This window comes from Hemitrygon akajei, chromosome 32, assembly GCF_048418815.1.
Source record: "Hemitrygon akajei chromosome 32, sHemAka1.3, whole genome shotgun sequence".
NCBI classification, from domain to species: domain Eukaryota; kingdom Metazoa; phylum Chordata; class Chondrichthyes; order Myliobatiformes; family Dasyatidae; genus Hemitrygon; species Hemitrygon akajei.
Genome location: NC_133155.1, coordinates 11,722,454 through 11,738,954, shown reverse-complemented (window position 1 = coordinate 11,738,954; position 16,501 = coordinate 11,722,454). Strand labels below are relative to the sequence as shown.

General features: G+C 42.1%; 1 protein-coding gene across 5 annotated transcripts in view; it reads left to right on the top strand.

Annotated features, from left to right (window-relative positions):
- Positions 1–16,501, top strand: part of LOC140719642 (calcipressin-2-like) — a 126,311-nt gene that overhangs the window by 91,022 nt on the left and 18,788 nt on the right. For 3 of the 5 annotated variants that reach the window (XM_073034392.1, XM_073034393.1, XM_073034395.1), the window contains 2 exons: positions 853–1,026; positions 11,813–11,890. In XM_073034392.1, coding sequence (XP_072890493.1) covers positions 853–1,026; positions 11,813–11,890 — 252 coding nt within the window. The remainder of the gene's footprint in view (positions 1–852; positions 1,027–11,812; positions 11,891–16,501) is intronic. The other 2 variants (XM_073034394.1, XM_073034396.1) reach the window with 1 other exon arrangement.

The following is a 16,501-nucleotide window of genomic DNA, read 5'->3' as shown; positions in this document are numbered from 1 at the left end:
AAAGCAATGTCAAACCAGTTCTGTAGGAAAATTTGCCAAGAACAATCATGGTCGTGGATAGAGAAAAGAATAAGAAGAAACATGGGAATGGGGTCTTCCTTGCAGATTAAAGACAGACGGAAGATCATGATTGCCCACATCAGACAACATGGTGATAAATCAAATGAGGTCTTGGCTGGAGGAGCCACAAAATATAGGAAGGAGAAATGTAATGGAAGTCTTTAAAAACGAGGACAGGACTTTCCTGTGAAAGAGTGGCTGGAGCAGAAGTAACTAGGAACTGGGACACTGGAACGAGGATTCTGGTTTTGGTTAGGATTGCAGAGAATATAAATGGTTGTTGGCAGGAAGACGTTGGACTTTAGAGGTGTGCACATCCTGAGCAAGAGCAGGAGGAGCAGAATTGGCAGCAGAGCTATTTAAATAATGATCAAGATATATTTTCCCAAATAATAGTCCATGTTTGGATCTGTTGGACCAATTGAAATGTCCAAAGACATTTTCCAAAAGGAAGATGTCAATGCTTTCCAGCTCTGTTCTTTCAATGTACATGCAGCTAGATGGATCTCTCTCATTAATGTTGGTTACACACACTGTAAATAATGCAGATAATTTTTTTTTAGTTTATTGCAAGTTTAGAAGAGTGTGAATGAAGAAGACCAAACAGGGTAATATAGGTGGTATCCTGTTTAATGAATGCTGTGATATAAATGAGAGAGTAGTCATGGGGAGTGTTTATTTGAATACCATTGCCAATTTGTAAAAGGAGGTTTGGCAAGGATGTGCTTGCATCAGGTGTAACTAACCTTCCGCATTTTAAGATTGTGACTGTGGTGTGATTTTCTTAAACAGGACCGATTCGAAGCCCTTTTCCGCTTCTATGATGAACATGCCACATTCCAATTATTCCAGAGCTTTCAGAGAGTGCAGATAAACTTCAGCAATCGCGAGGCAGCTGCACAAGCACGAATAGAACTACATGAATCGGATTTCAATGGCACCAAGCTGAAACTTTATTTTGCACAGGTATGTTAGTGGTGTTAAAGGTTTACTGTTAGAGTCAAAGTCCAGTCACCACTGATGTAAAATTTATTATCAAAGTGCATGTACTACCATATACTACTCTGATATTAATTTTCTTGCTGGCATTTACAGGTAAATAAAGTAATACAGAATTTATGATAAACTATATTTAAACAAAGACTGTTGGGTTCAGTTGCACTCTGATTTTGGCAATGCATTTGCAAATGTTTCGTCACCATGATGAGTCCCCGTCAGTGTGCTGTACACTCGTGGAGTGTCCTCCAAATGCTTGGTCTTTATAAACTTATGAATCGGTCAGTAAGTATAAGAAGGCCAAGCATTCAGAGAACACACCACAAGTGAATAGCGCACTGATGATGTCTCCTCGTATGGTGACGAAACGTTTGAAAATGGATTGCCAAGATCGGAGAGTAACTAAACCCAACCATCAACCACCCAAGTTACACATTTTCCAAGTTATTTTCATAAATGAAGACTTGGCAACGAACCAATGTACATAAGAAGACAAATTGTGCAAATAAAAATTAACACTGATACGACTTATCATAGATATAAATTGAGTAGAGCAGGGGGTTAAGCACGCAGCCTGTGCTGATGGTGATTGTGGAGGTGATGTTGTTGCCAATACCTCACTGACTGGGGTCTGCCACTTGAGGTTCCAGTTGCACAAGGAGATATCAAGCCAAGTCTCAAAGAATATCTACTTCTTCATCAAAGGACTTTATGCTGCAATAAGAGAAGAAAATGCTGGAAATACTCAGTGAGTCAGTCAGCATCTGTGGAAAGAGAAATAGTTAATGTCACAGGCCTGAGAAACTGTGTATTGATTGCATCCTGTAACCCACTTTCTTTCAGCATGAGTATGTTCTGATGAAGGGTCCTAGACCTGAAACATTCCCTTTCCACTGATGCTGCTGACCTGTTTTTTCATTCTTCACTGGGATCCTGGAATTAAGCCTCATGACTTAATTTATACAACTTAGTTCTTGGCCTCCTTTTAAGTTGTGAGTCTAATACGTTAACATGCCAGTTTTTTTTGTGTGCGAAGCCAATTAAGATCCCTTACGTAACGGAAGAAGATATTTCAAACCTAGAGCTACAGTCACTTCAGTCTTAATCTTTCAAAGGTCACTGGATTTTTCACAGTCAAGTACTCACAGATGACGATTACCCACTTAAATGATGTCAAAGGTGCGAAGGAAAACTGTCCTTCCTCAGAAAGTCAATTTGGTTAAAATGTTGGTAATTGACTCACCCATTGATTTGTCTCCACAACACTTACTTACTTGGGCCCTTAGCTTCCAGTGGTGCACAGACTATCGATGCCCTCCTGTCTCCATTGTCCTCTGAAGTCGCTGGTATGGTTGGAGGTCATCATCGCTTCTGCAATCCATTGCATCCACTGTAAAGGGATTGACCGGTACAGCTCCACCAGAGCCCTGTTGGCTGGCCGTACCTGCTTCCACCTCTCATGATGGGGACAGAGGATTGGACTTGGAGAGGTGTCTCCACAATAATCTAGATGATGATGAAATGTTTGTAAATGTAAAACAATTAAATAATCTAAATAAATTACATCAATTGCCTCAGGGATTGGAAAACATTTGGTCAGATATCTATGATCAGATTATGTTAGTTGTTGATTGCTTCAAACTAAGAATGTTCAGAAACATTCCTTCATCCAAAAGATCATATCAGAAGACAGTATGCTTAAGTTTTCCATTTTAATTTTAAAATATGCATGTTTTTCTACTTCTTTCACTTTCACTGAATCCAAGAGCTCAAGAAAGAAGATTTGCAATTTAACTTTATTGCCAAGTCCATTCGCTTTTCTCTCTTATAATTGGACAGTGAATGTGTTGAGAAGGGTATAGCAAATTGCAGTTAAAGCTGTGATGTCATCAAAGGAACAAACCATTGTCTATTAATAGACAATGGAGGGTGTTGTACTTTTGGCCATAAAAATAAGTACACGTTTCAGGAAATTGTCATTTATTAGGTTTTTTAAGAGGTATATTGGGAATTGATATTTAATACAGTTGACTCTGATGGTTTAGTTTCAACTGCATTTACATCCACAATCTCCAGTGTGTAGGGTACCGTTGTGTCTTATCGATGTTTGTAGGGAAAAATTCGAACTGAATCTGACTGGTTAACCGAACCTTTGTTTCCCTCGGGATAATGAAGATGTCAAACCCACGAGAAACTGAGAGGGAAAAGTTGGTAAGTAGCGGTTGAAGTAAATGTTAGCAATTACAGTTTGTTAAATTTGTTGCAAACCCGGACTTCATTTAATTGTTTAAAGATTTTTTAAAAATCTATGAGGAAGCCTGTAAAATTAACCTCAGACTAGCGCTGGACTGGAAAATGATGGAACTATTGGGATACAATCCTTTTTCCTGATGGTGGTCAAGAGGAAAAATCTGCTTAACGATGTAGAGGCTTTCCTTTTCTAGGTAACTTCCACAGGGATTGGCACTGCAGCCTAGTTGGCAGGTGTTGGTGCCTTGGTTGAATATCTTGCTACCTGGGACCAAATGCAGGAGAAGACCTCAAAGCTTTGTAGCTAACAATGCAGCTGATTAAAAATTTGGACATGGTATCTCATAACGTACTGTCGGCCAAGCTACAGTACATTTACTTCCAGCTTTGGGAATGCACTGGTGAGATGATACTGGCAGCTAAGCTATCTCCCAGTATTAATCAGCAATGGGAGTAGAATGCATTTAATGCAGCTATACGTGGGCATTTGGCTTGTTAATGAAGATGATGCCTGTAACGAGGGGACAGGTTCTCAGGTTTGGTGAGTGAGTCAGAAAGCACCAACTACGAATAAGCATATTAAGCATTTATTTACAAATAGTAAAAGGTTCGACGAAACATTTATGTTCCCCCCAAGTTACACGGACTACAGAAGTAAAAGTGCATGCGGAGCATACCTTCCCAAAGGTTCTGTGTAGCATGCCCTAGAGACAAAGGGAAACAGAGTGAACCTCGTGCACATGTTACTCCTCATACGTGAGACGAGGTGCCTGGCCCACAAACCAACCAATGGGAAGAGCTGCTACAGATTTTAAACTGGCCAATCAACAATAGATACAGTGGAAGTGGCTTTTGACTGGCAAATAAGCCACACACCCATACTACAAAGGTTCAAAGTTCAAAGTAAGTACATTATATAAGTGCATATATGCCACCTGAGGTTTATTTTACATACTCAGTAAATCCATAATAGATTTCAGAATCAATGAAAGACCGCACCAGATGGAGCATTCATCCAGTGTGCAAAGGACACAAACTGTGCAAATACAAAAAGAAAAATAATACTGAATAAATAAGCAATAAATATCAAGAACATGAGATGAAGAGTACTTTAAAGTGAATCCATTGGTGTGGGAACATTTGAATAATGGGGCAAGTGAAGTTATCCCCTTTGGTTCAAGAGCCTGATGATTGGGGGGAGAGGTGATAATTGTTCCTGAACCTTCTGGTGTGAGTCTTGAGGCTCCTGCACCTCCTTCCTGATAGCTGGTTGGTTTTTGTTAGCTATGCAATCAGATATTTTCTGGTGCCAACTTTAACCATTTATCTGTTAATAATGCTGTCCCTGAAGTGCAGGATGTCTGCAGGTATCTTAGTGGTACTTTAGTCAGCAACTGTAGCCAGCAGGACATGCCAGCACGAACTGGCCCAGTTTCCAGAATTAAAACAACTGACTTGCCAAGCAGTATTTTTGTGCTGTAGCTTCCATTTTTGGAAGGAAGAAGGGTTTACAAGATTAAATTGCAAGCTTGGCTCAAAAGTTGCCCATGTCCCGCAGTCAAATGGATACCATGACGAACCTGATGGTATGAAGGTCACTACTGATGGTATTCTAACAGATCCATCACCCTTAAGGATCAACCTGTTCAGCCAGTTTTATTTAGAAGAAAGCAGCAAACTGGCAGACTTTCACAATGTTCAGGTATGAGCAAAGTTACCTGCAGGGCCTGTTCTGTAAAGTTGCAGTGAGGTTTTGCCCTGAAGCTGCCCATAATTGTCAGCAGATCACTGAGGTCTGAGATGGTCAGCAGTACAGCAGGAACCAATAACTCACCAGAAAATGTCTGGGTGGCAAAAAGGCAGGGATACCTAAACTTCATTTGAAAGAACACAGATGGGCTCAACTGCCTCGGACTTTTTTCCTGCCAGTTAGTATGACAAGTAGGTTCAACTATACTGAAAAGTATAGATACCATAGTTGGGCCTCAGTTGCATCATTGATCAATGAAGCTAGTGAAAAGTCTGACATTCAATAATAGGTGCCCTTTCCATTTTGCTCAAAGGAGAAGGTTGTAGGACTCTACAAGCTTGTACTATTTTAACCTACATGAACTACGGGAATTTTACTTGTGCATTGCCCAAGTTTCCACCTCATCTGTGTCCCACCTTGTCCTTAGACAACCTTCTTCACTATCAACCACACCAGCAATTTTCATGCTGTCTGCGAACGACCCTGTCAAACCACCTACTGTACTGTGCAAAAAGTACTTGAGCACATACTGTATATATAGCTAGGGTGCCTAAGACTCTTGCACAGTTCTGTGTTTCTCAACGTGGACCAGAGAGCGGGTTTGTAAACCTGGCGGGAGCAAAGGACGTTGGGAATGACGAGGGCAGCAATCCACAGGTTGGGTGCGGGACAGGTGACAGAGAAAGAGTGCCGGGGCGGTGGGTGGTGTGGGTACAGACACACCCAACCCTGAGACAGCAGGCAAGGTCATTTGATTAAAACAATCGGTTTATTGATCATTACAGAATGTCTCTCTGGGGCTTTCTGCTCCGTCCCTCTTCCTTCCCCTTAATAGAATAGAAATCCATATCAGAATCAGGTTTACCATCACTTGCATATGTCATGATGTTTTTTTTGTGGCAGCAGTGCATTGCCATACATAGAATTCCTATAGTTCCACAAAAAAGATTTATGCTCCTTAGCTTTTGTTTTTTTTTGTAATTTATTTTTTATTAAAGTTCATCATCAAACACACATTTCCATAAGATGTACTTCAGATATTGTACATATATATCATATAGTTATATATGCCACAAATCTCCACGTAATATTTATATTTATCTGAGGTATACAGTTATAGAAAAGAGAGGAAAGAAAGAACAAGTGAAAGGAGAAAACTATGTACAAGTAGGGAGTGATCTCTTTTTTTTTGCAACATATTCATTGATTTGTGAGAATAAAACCAGGCTTATGAGGTGTTATGTAGTTGAACCATTTTTCCCAGTATGAATCAAATTGTTACAACTTATGATTAACAGATGTTGTTATCTTCTCCATTTTGTAAATGTCCATTGTAATTTCCATCCATGCATTTAAGGTTGGACTCTCCTGTGGTAACCATTTTCTAGTAAGAGTCTTTTTACCAGCCACCAACAGTATATTCATTAAATATGTATCTCTTTTCAACCTTTCTTGAGGTATATATCCAAAATATATGGTCTTACTCTCTAAGGGTATTTCACATTTAAAGATGTCTTGTGTATCCCACTCCAATTGTCTTTGATAACGGGGCATTCCCAGAAAATATGATAATGGTTTGCATTTTGATTTCCACAATATCTCCAGCAAAATATATGTGCCTGAGATTTTTGCACAGTACCATGCACACTCATCCAAGTCTTTTATATATTTGGAGACACACACATACACAAACACACACTGTTGGAGAAATTCGGCATATTAGGCAGTATCTGTGGAGAGGAACTGTCAACTTTTCTGGCTGAGACCCTTCATCAGGAGTGGAACGGAGGTGGGAAGAAGCCAGAATAAGAAGGTAGGGGGGGGGAAGAGGACAAGCTATCAGGTGATAGGTGAATCCAGCTGAGGGAAAAGGTGGGTGGGTATTGGAGAGAGGCTGAAGTGTAAGCTGAGAGGTGATGTGTGGAAGAGGTAACGGTCTTAAGAAGAATTAAACCTGATAGAAGAGGGCAGTAGATCATGGATGAAAGGGAAGGAGGAGGGGCACCAGAGATAGGTGATGGGTAGATGAGAAGGGATAAGAGGGGAGCCGGAATAGGGAATGAAAAAAGAGAGAGGGGAGAAAATAGGGATATCAGTGCTCATGCCATTAGGTTGCAGGCTGGAGTTCCTCCAGTATTTTGTGGTTTATTCCTCTCCACAGATGCTGCATTTTGTGTGTGTTGCTCTGGATTTCCAGCATCTGCAGAATACCTTACATTTATATCTTTAATTCTTTGCTGTTTCTAATAGCAAAGATCCTGGCATTGATCCACATGGTACACCATTCATTACAGTAAAATTAAAACCCCTCATGTCTTTCATATTACATAAACATCCTTTCCAAATTCTAACCCAGAAACACACAAGAAAGGATAGCTAAGGAGATTCATGTTTAGCTCTGTAAATATTGAAGAGTGAAGGAAAGCTGGGAAATACACTATATATATATTTGTAAACATACCGACCTTCAGTTAGCTCCATTTTGAGTCATTAAATGATTATGTTTCAAAGACTTCCACTCACTAAATTTCAAATCCACTGCAAAGATAGATTTTCAGGGCGAACAATTGTCCTGCAGTGCCAACAGAATTTGTACAGAATGGGTGAAAATGTTCACTCCTGACTCCATAACACTCCCTTGTCACACTCCTGTTTGTGGAAACCCCACCTCTAATCCCCTCATATCTCTTGCTTTCAAATTGACACCAGCAGTATGATTACTTGAATATGGCAAATGACAAAATGACATGCCTATGACCTTGTCTTGTGAGGATCACTGATTGGATGAAAACTATAATCAAAAAATCCAAATTTGGTAAAACAGCAGAGCACAAGAGTAATGGGCTGCATCTTTCCCTCGATAGAAAAGGTAGACCAAATAGCAGAAAAGAAAATTTCTTCTTGTTATATTTAAAGAGTTCAAGGAGAATGTGTAATGCTGGAAGAATGGTGAATGGTGAAGGCATAAATCACAGGAAAAGTGTTTAAAAATAAAATAAAAATCAAACAATTTGCTGAGATTCTGAGAAAAAAAACAGAAAATGCTGGAAATACTCATTGGATCAGTCAGCGTTTCTACAGAGAGATGCAATTAGCATTTCTAATCTATGATGTTCCATCATTCCAATGAAGACCATTGTTTGAGATCCAGGCAGCAGATGGTTGAGGGCTCTGCTGGGGCCGACTGCCTGCCTCTCTTACGTTTGTGCCCGGGCATCCTTGGAGAGAAAGTATGCGGTCACGATGGGTACAGTGGGGGATTTTCAGGAATGGATGGTCTTATAGACAGTAATTATCATATTTTAATTTGTAAATGCTTGACGTTCGTATTTTGTTTAATTTTTTGTGCAATTAAACTTTCATAGTTTTGTAAGAACTATGAAAATGTATGTAAATCATACATAATATGTAAATCATGTTTTGTTTCTAGTGATTTTTTTAAGTTTATGCTTAGAAGTAAATGTGGGAGAACTGACCAAAGAAAAGAAAATAACGAACAAGGAATTCCGTTTTATATCAACAATTTGTATTTTATGGTGTCTTTCATGCATTAAGTGTATCCACTGTGCCTTACTACCATCTAACAATTGGTATGAGTGCATAAAGCAATATCTTGAAATTAGAAACATTAATTTGAATGTAACTTAGTTGAGATATTTGAGACCTATTAATGAGGAAAATAGAAGACGTGACTGGGCAGCACAGCAGATTTGGTAAGATTGCAATAGCTTCTGCGGGGTCAAACAAAGCTGTTATTATCCTTCTTGAATGTAATTTTTTATGATCACAAGATCCTGCTGGACATTGAAATTTTAAAGTATTGCTGGTGTACCCCATCAGCAAGTCACTTGCTGGCGGAGAAACTGAAGGAGCTGGAGTTGATGTGGATCGTGCTGCTGCCTGCGTCAGAGAGATGTCGGAGGAGTCAGTGGACAGCCTAACAGCGAGTGGTCATCTTAATCACTTTTCTTGTGATTGCAATGCTCTGTAGGACTTTGTAAGTGTGGAATGCTGCAAGTGGTTTGTTAGCAGATGGTGGAGGGAGCTGTGTGGCCTCAGTCAAAGGGAGGATTAGGCCTCAAGTCGCAGTGTTGCCTGTTTACAGCCGCCCAGGAGAGAAGCATCAGAATCAATGCTCTCCACTGGAGGCGCAGAGTCGTAGCTGGAGTCAGTGCTGCCCCCAGTGTTCGCTCAGCAGAAGACAAGCTGTATTGTGTTCAACTATAGTCTGCTGCAACATTCATGGAATCAGGAGCTTGGATAATATTTATTTTTGGTGCGACTATATTTCGCTGATATCTTATATGTAATTGCTGTCTTATATATGCCTTGTGCTGTGTGTGATTGTTAGTACTGTATTTTGCATCTTTGCCCCTGAGTAATACTGTCTCATTTGGCTGCATTCATGAGTATTCATATATGGTTGAATGACAATTAAACATGAACTTGATTTTTGGTTGCATATTAATGATGACATGTTGAAGACAGCTACTGAGGTCAGGATTATTAATATTTTGGTTACTACTCCAGAGACCGTTGTCTCCAATATGAAGGATAAATAAAGTGATTATTGATAAATTCATAAGCCATCTGGGAAGGAATCATAAATGTTACAGCTTCAAGACCATCCAGTCCTTGGTACTTCTGCATGTTTTAGAAGAGCTCCGCCTTCACGCACTTTCTAATCCTCTTGTTCTGGACTATTTTTAATACAGGAGGTTCAGGAGCCTGATGGCACATGCTCAACAATTCAGGAACAGCTTCTTCCCCTATGCCATCAGATTTCTGAATGGACATTAAACCCATGAACACTACCTCACTACTTTTTCTCTTATTATTTATTTATTTTTGTTATTTTATTGATTGAGATACAGTGCCCTTCCAGACCTTCAAGCTACACCGCCCAGCAGTCCTCCAATTTAACCTTGGCTGAATCATGGGGCCGTTTACCATGACCATTTAACCTACCAACTGATGTGTCTTTGGACTGTGAGAGAAAACAGGAGCACCCAGAGGAAATCAACACAGTCACTGGGAGAATATTCAAACTCCTTTACAGGCAGAGTTGGGAATTGAACGTGGGTCTCTGGTACTGTAAAGCGTTGTGCTAACCACTAAGCTACTGTGCTGCCCCGTTTTGCACAACACATTTATTTAAATTTATATATATAGGTTCACTGTAATTCACAGTTTTTATTATGTATTACAATGTACTGCCGTATCACAACAAATTTACGATATATGCCAGTGATATTAATTCAGATTCTGATTTCAGAGCTGTGAAAGATTTTGAAAGAATATTTATGAAGCTCAAGAAGACTTTTTTTCCAAAGAAAAAGCTGGAGAAAGTTAAATTCGGATAACTTGCCTCTCCAGTTTATGTCAGAGTTGGCCCATTCTGATGAAGGCTCATCTACCTATAATGACAACTCAGTTTTTTCTCTCTCTAGAGATGCTGACTGCCTTGCTGGATATTTCCAGCATTTCTTTTGTTTCAGATTCGCAGCAACTGTGGTGTTCTCTATCTCATCATTTCAGCGTTCTTGATTTTTATTCTCTCTCTCTTCACTCATTCATCTCCCTTGATTAACACCTTCAGAAGGCAGATCAGCTGCTATTACCCTCCCTCAGGCAGGACTGCCACCACCACTAGCATCACTCAGTCCCTACATTTCCATCGCAGACATTCCCTTTAATCCCCTTTCTTTGCAACTTAAAACACTCTCAGTTTCTATCTGTATATTTCAGATGTAACTCAGTGACCTGTGTCATAAATTCTGTTTCTCTCTCCAGAGGTACTGACAGACCTCTTCTGAATTTCCTGCTTATTCTTCTTGGGCACTTATACGAGCTCCCAGAGAAGCATAGGCAATTGAGGACCTCCTGTCTCCATCGTCCAAAGTCGATGGTGTAGTTGGAGTTCATCAACATTTCTGCAATTCTGTGCATCCACTGTATGGGGGGGGGGGGGTGTTGGCCTGTACAGCTTCACCAGAGCCCCATTGGCTGACCTTACCCATATCCATCTCTCAAGATGGGAATGCAGGGTTGGTCTTTGTGAGGCCAACTGCATTTCCTGCATCGTCAGTTTTATTTTTAGGAATTCCATCATCTGTAGTGCTTTGCTTTCTATTTCTTTCTGAGATATTTTCAGATGGGCCAACGCGGTAGCATAATGGTTGTACAGGCAACCTGGGTTCAATTCCCACCACTGCCTGTAAGGAGTTTGCATGTTCTCCCTGTTCACCGCATGGGTTTCCTCCGGGTGCTCCAGTTTCTGCCCAGTTGGTAGATTAGTTGATCATTGTAGCTTAACCCATGATTAGGCAAGGGTTAAATCAGGGGATTGCTGGGTGGCATAGCTCGAAGGGCCAGAATGGTCTATTCCACACTGTAGCTCAGTAAAAAAGAAGTTATCCAGAAATCTATATATATTACAAAATTGGGCTTTCCCCATAATTATTGCTTCAGTTGGCTGTTGGTGCACTGGTGCAGGGGAAAAGCACTGATCTTTGTAATCGTGCTGCGAGCTGGGCAGGATCATTGAGTAAATTATAAGGCTAGTATAAGACAGTAGATAAAAGCTACAAGTATCAAAAATGTACAGTGCTCGGTTACTTAAAATACCAAATGTTTATGCTTGAATAAGTCTAAGAAAATACCAATTCACTTAAGTTTATTAAGGAAGGCAGGAATTGATGGAGACTGAATAAAGCAGAGTTTTTAAAGAGTGAATTTGCATCTGTCTTTGCCCAGGAAGAACAATCTGCTGGCATGTCAGATAGTAAGTCAAAAGCCACAGAGGAGGGACAGAGCAAAAAGAAAAAAGCAAAGGTAAAAGGAAGGCTTGGGTTGAATATGGTATCTGAATCATCAGCAGTACGCAAGGTAAGGTGTGGAATTTGGATTTCAATGTTCATTCATTATATGCCATTTTGTTTGAGACGGGTGATCGTGGTCTTTCCATGACGATGATTGTCCTTGGCAAATTTTTTCTCATTGCCTTCTTCTAGGCACCTTGTCGTGGTCTGGAGGCTTGCATGCCTCAATGACCCGGAGAGCTATGTTGCCTTTGGCTCTTGGTAGGGTCACCCATGCCAAACAGGTCTAAGAGGACAGACTAAGAGTGGTCCACTGCTCCTCCAGGTTCGGGGGTCCAGCTCAGGGCCAACAACCCTGACTGGTCAAACAAAATTGTTACGGAACCAGCAATGAAGAGTCCTTCTACATCTGAGTGTGACGGTATTCCTGAGTCTCCACCCAGGACTTGCATGACTGGCAGTGATGAAAGCCTGCTTAGCACCCTCACCCCCCGATCAGAGTCACATGAAGCCATAGGGGCAGGTGATGGATGGTGATATAACCAGCAGGTGCATATCACAAGTCCTGGTTATGTGACCATTGACGCCAGGCGGGCAGTCTCTGAAGAGTTTTAACAATGGCTGGGGTCACCTGTAATTGCTGCTGTAAACGACTGCGGCATAATGGGCAGAGTTCTTCTAGCCAGTGTTGTTACAAGACAGGTGACCCCAGCCATTGGCAGTACTCTTCAGAGATTGCCTGGCATCAGTGGTCGTATAACCAGGACTCATGATATGCACCAGCTGCTCATACGACCATTCGCCACCTGCCCCCATGGCTTCAAATGACCCTGATCAAGGGGCTAAGCAGGTGCTACGCCTTGCCCAGGGGTGACCTACAGGCTAGCAGAAGGAAGGAGCACCTTCCACCTCCTTTTACAGAGATGTATCTCCACTCAGACCGTTGTTTCATTGTACTGTTCTTAAGCGACATGGCTTTCTCATACCAAAGGCCATGTCATCTCCTAAATTTAAATGTCCGTTGAGTGAATCGATTTTCAGGCAACCCTGAAAATGCTTCTACTGGGGCCATTTTAGAATTGATCTGTGCTTGAGTGGTGGAGGGATAATGCAGCACAATTTCATCATCCTGTTCCCGTGTCCTAATGCCACTCATGGAAGAAGGTCACCAGGGAAGGCTCTGAGAGCTCTCTGTGTAGGTCCACACATTAGAAGCCTTGCACCAATGCCCTCCCCTTTTTTTTCAGGAGAGAATGCAAAAGCCTGCTGTGTGTCTCAAAGCCAGCATTCCTCTCAGAACATTTTCTCAGGATCTTCGGTAGTTGGCTCTGCTGGGTTACACACTTCGGTGATCTCTGATGCACTGCAGTCTTCATGTAAAGTCTAACCAGTAAAGTAGGGTGCCTATATTGGCTAAACGCAGAATTACCACAACTGCAAGTGCAGTTTGGCTTTGCTACGGGCTCCCACAGTAATTACGTGGCTAATTGAATAGTGTTCCCTTCCCCCCCACCCCCAGGATATTGTTATTAGGATTCAGTAGCGGTGATACTTGGGTGGCAGGCTGGAGATACATCTCTACCAAAGAGGTGTAAGGCACTCCTTCCTTTTGCTGGCCTGCAGATCGCCCTTTGGGAAGGTGTAGCAGTTGCTTAGCAACACCCCCCCTACCCAAACAAGGTCACATGAGGTCATGGGAGTAGGTGGTGGATGGTCGTACGAGCAGCCGGTGCATATCATGAGTCCTGGTTATATAACTGCTGATGCCAGGCCATCACTGAAGAGTATTGACAATGGCTGGGGTCACCTGTCTTGTAAAGACTCTGCCCAGAAGAAGGCAATGGCAAACACACTTCTAGAGAAAAATTTGCCAAGAACCATCACAGTCAAGACCCTGATTGCCCACGTCATACGACACAGCACTTAATGAATGAATGAGTGGTGATGCTGTTGAACTTCAGGGTTAGATACGTAGACTCTCCGTGATTGGAGATGGTCATTGTCTTGCACTGTCTATCTGCTGGCCAGATCCTGCTGCACATAGCTATGGACTGTTCCATTTTCTTTGAAGTTGCAATGAAACTGAACGTTGTGTAATCGTCAGTGAACATCCTCACTTCTGACCTTCTAATGGAACAATCACAACCATCTTCCTTTGTGCAACATATGACTCCAATCATTCTGGCTCTATCCTTGAAGCCCACTGACATTATTGTTACCTGAACTTTTCAATGCCACACTCAATTGAATGCTATCTTGAAATAAAGAGTAGTCACTGGCAATACACACAAAATGCTGGAGGAACTCAGCAGGTCAAGCAGCATCTATGGAAAAAGTAAGTAGTCAATGTTGGGACCCTTCTTCAGGACCGAAGAGGAAGGGGGAAGAAACCAGAATAAAAGGTGGGGGGTGGGAAGGTGATAGGTGAAGCCAGGTGTGTGGGAAAGTTCAAGGGCTGGAGAAGAAGGAATCTGATAAGAGCGGAGAGCAGACCACAGGAGAAAACGAAGGAGGAGGGGACCCGGGGGAATTAATAGGCAGGTGAGAAAAGGTGAAAGGCCAGAGTGGGGAACAGTTGGTTTATCAAAAGGAGAAATTGATATTCATGCCCTCTTGATAGAAGGATACCTTCCCAGAGGGAATATAAGGTGTTGGTTGCTCTTCCACCCTGAGGGTGGCCTCATCCTGGCACGAGAGGCCAAGGATTGACACATCAGAATGGAAGGGGAATCCGAATTAAAATGTTTGGCCACCAGGCAGTCCCACTTGTGGCGGATGGTGCAAAGTGTTTGACGAAGCCATCCCCCAATTTATGCTGGGTCTCACCAATGTAGAGGAGGCCACTTTGGTATCTCTGTATTCAAAGTGGCGCAGGACAGAGTGGGCTGGCAAAATCCAAATTGTGCATTAATGGGCTGCCTATTGTCAAGCAGGTGTGGCTTGATAGCAGGAGGAGATTGAGATCAATCATCCAGTTATCTGTTCTGGCTGAAAATGGTTATGAATGCTTCATCCTTGTCTTCATCATCAAGAGCCTCTGTCATCTCTTGCTCTGATGAGACAGCCTACAGAGGAGAGGCTGACAGCCTGACACAGTGGTGCCAAGATAACAACCTCTCTCTCAATGTCCAAAAAAAAAGCTGATTTTGGATTGCAGGAGGAACGGAGACAGGCTCGGCCCAATCAACATCAATGGGTGTGCAGCTGAGAGGGAGAATAGTTTCAAGTTCCTCGGTATACACATCACGGAAGATCTCACCTGGACTGTACACACCAGCTTTGTGGCAGAAAAAGCATGACGTCTCTTCCACCTCAGGCGACTGAGAAAGTCAGCATGGGGCCCCCAAATCCTCAAGACCTTCTATAGAGGCACCATTGAGAGCATACTGACTGGCTATATCACCGCCTGCTACGGGAACTGCACCATCCTTGATCGCTGGGCACTGCAGAGAGTGGTGCGGACAGCTCAGCGCATCTGTGGATGTGAACTTCCCTCCACAGAGGGCATATGTAGCAGTAGGTGCAGAAAGAAGGCCTGGAAGATCATTGGGGACACCAGTCACCCCAACCATAAACTGTTTCAGCTGCTTCCGTCTGGCAAATGGTACCGCAGCATTAAAGCCAGGACCAACAGGCTATGGGACTGCTTCTTTCTAAATTCACATGCCTGTACATTGTAATGGGGTCAAAATGCAAAGATTTTTACTCCCTCATGGTGTGGAATGGATGTAAGATATAAATAAATTCTAGTTCTACTCTCCTTCTGGTTGTGATGATTCTGGATTCAGGCAATAGGACACCACCTTCCAGTGGTACATCATTTCAGATTTAACAATAATGTCTTTGCTGACCTCTTTCTGCTGAAGCACTTGCTGTGAGAGCATCTGAATTCCTTGTCTTCATCAATTTTTTCTTTGACCTTGTGTAGTTTTGTTACAAGCACATTTATTGCCTAGTATATATCTTCACACCAAGGTTTCTCATGCTGCTCCTGGGGCTGTTAGATTAAAACTGCACCACTTGCGCCGTCACTTTTCTGGGTTGATCTACCCTGAGTGAAGCCATAACTCTGAAGCCTCAAGAGCCTTCCTTGTGCACTACACAGGCTTTTCATTTAGGTTTGCTGTAAGGATAGGTGATCACTATCTAATACAAAATTCCCCTGTAGAGATGAATGAGAGACTTGCGTTCTTAAATAATAGCCCTGTCTCCATGTTGCCATCTCTTATTTTAGTGAGTCTGAGGTAAATACTGTCAGCTTTTATGCTGGCTGCTCCCAGACCTTTATAAAGAAGAAAATGACAGGTTTGTCTCAGTGTATACCTCCTCCTCAGGTCTGCTAAAGCCCATTTTCATTTGTAACCATTGCAACTTGGCATCTTTATTCACTCAGTTTTGCCGCACGTCCCAGGCAGGAGAGATGGGAGAATTCATACATTGATTATTCTTTTTAGTCTTCCTCTCAGCAATAGCTGTGACCTTTCTTTCTGACCTTGGCTTTGCTGTGTCTGGTGTGTTTGCCATTTTAACAAGCTAATATTCTTTGTCCTTTTATAACTTGTTCATCAGCATTTAGGGCTCAGCCGCCCTTGTACTTTCTCGGGAGATAACAGTCTCAGTTCTG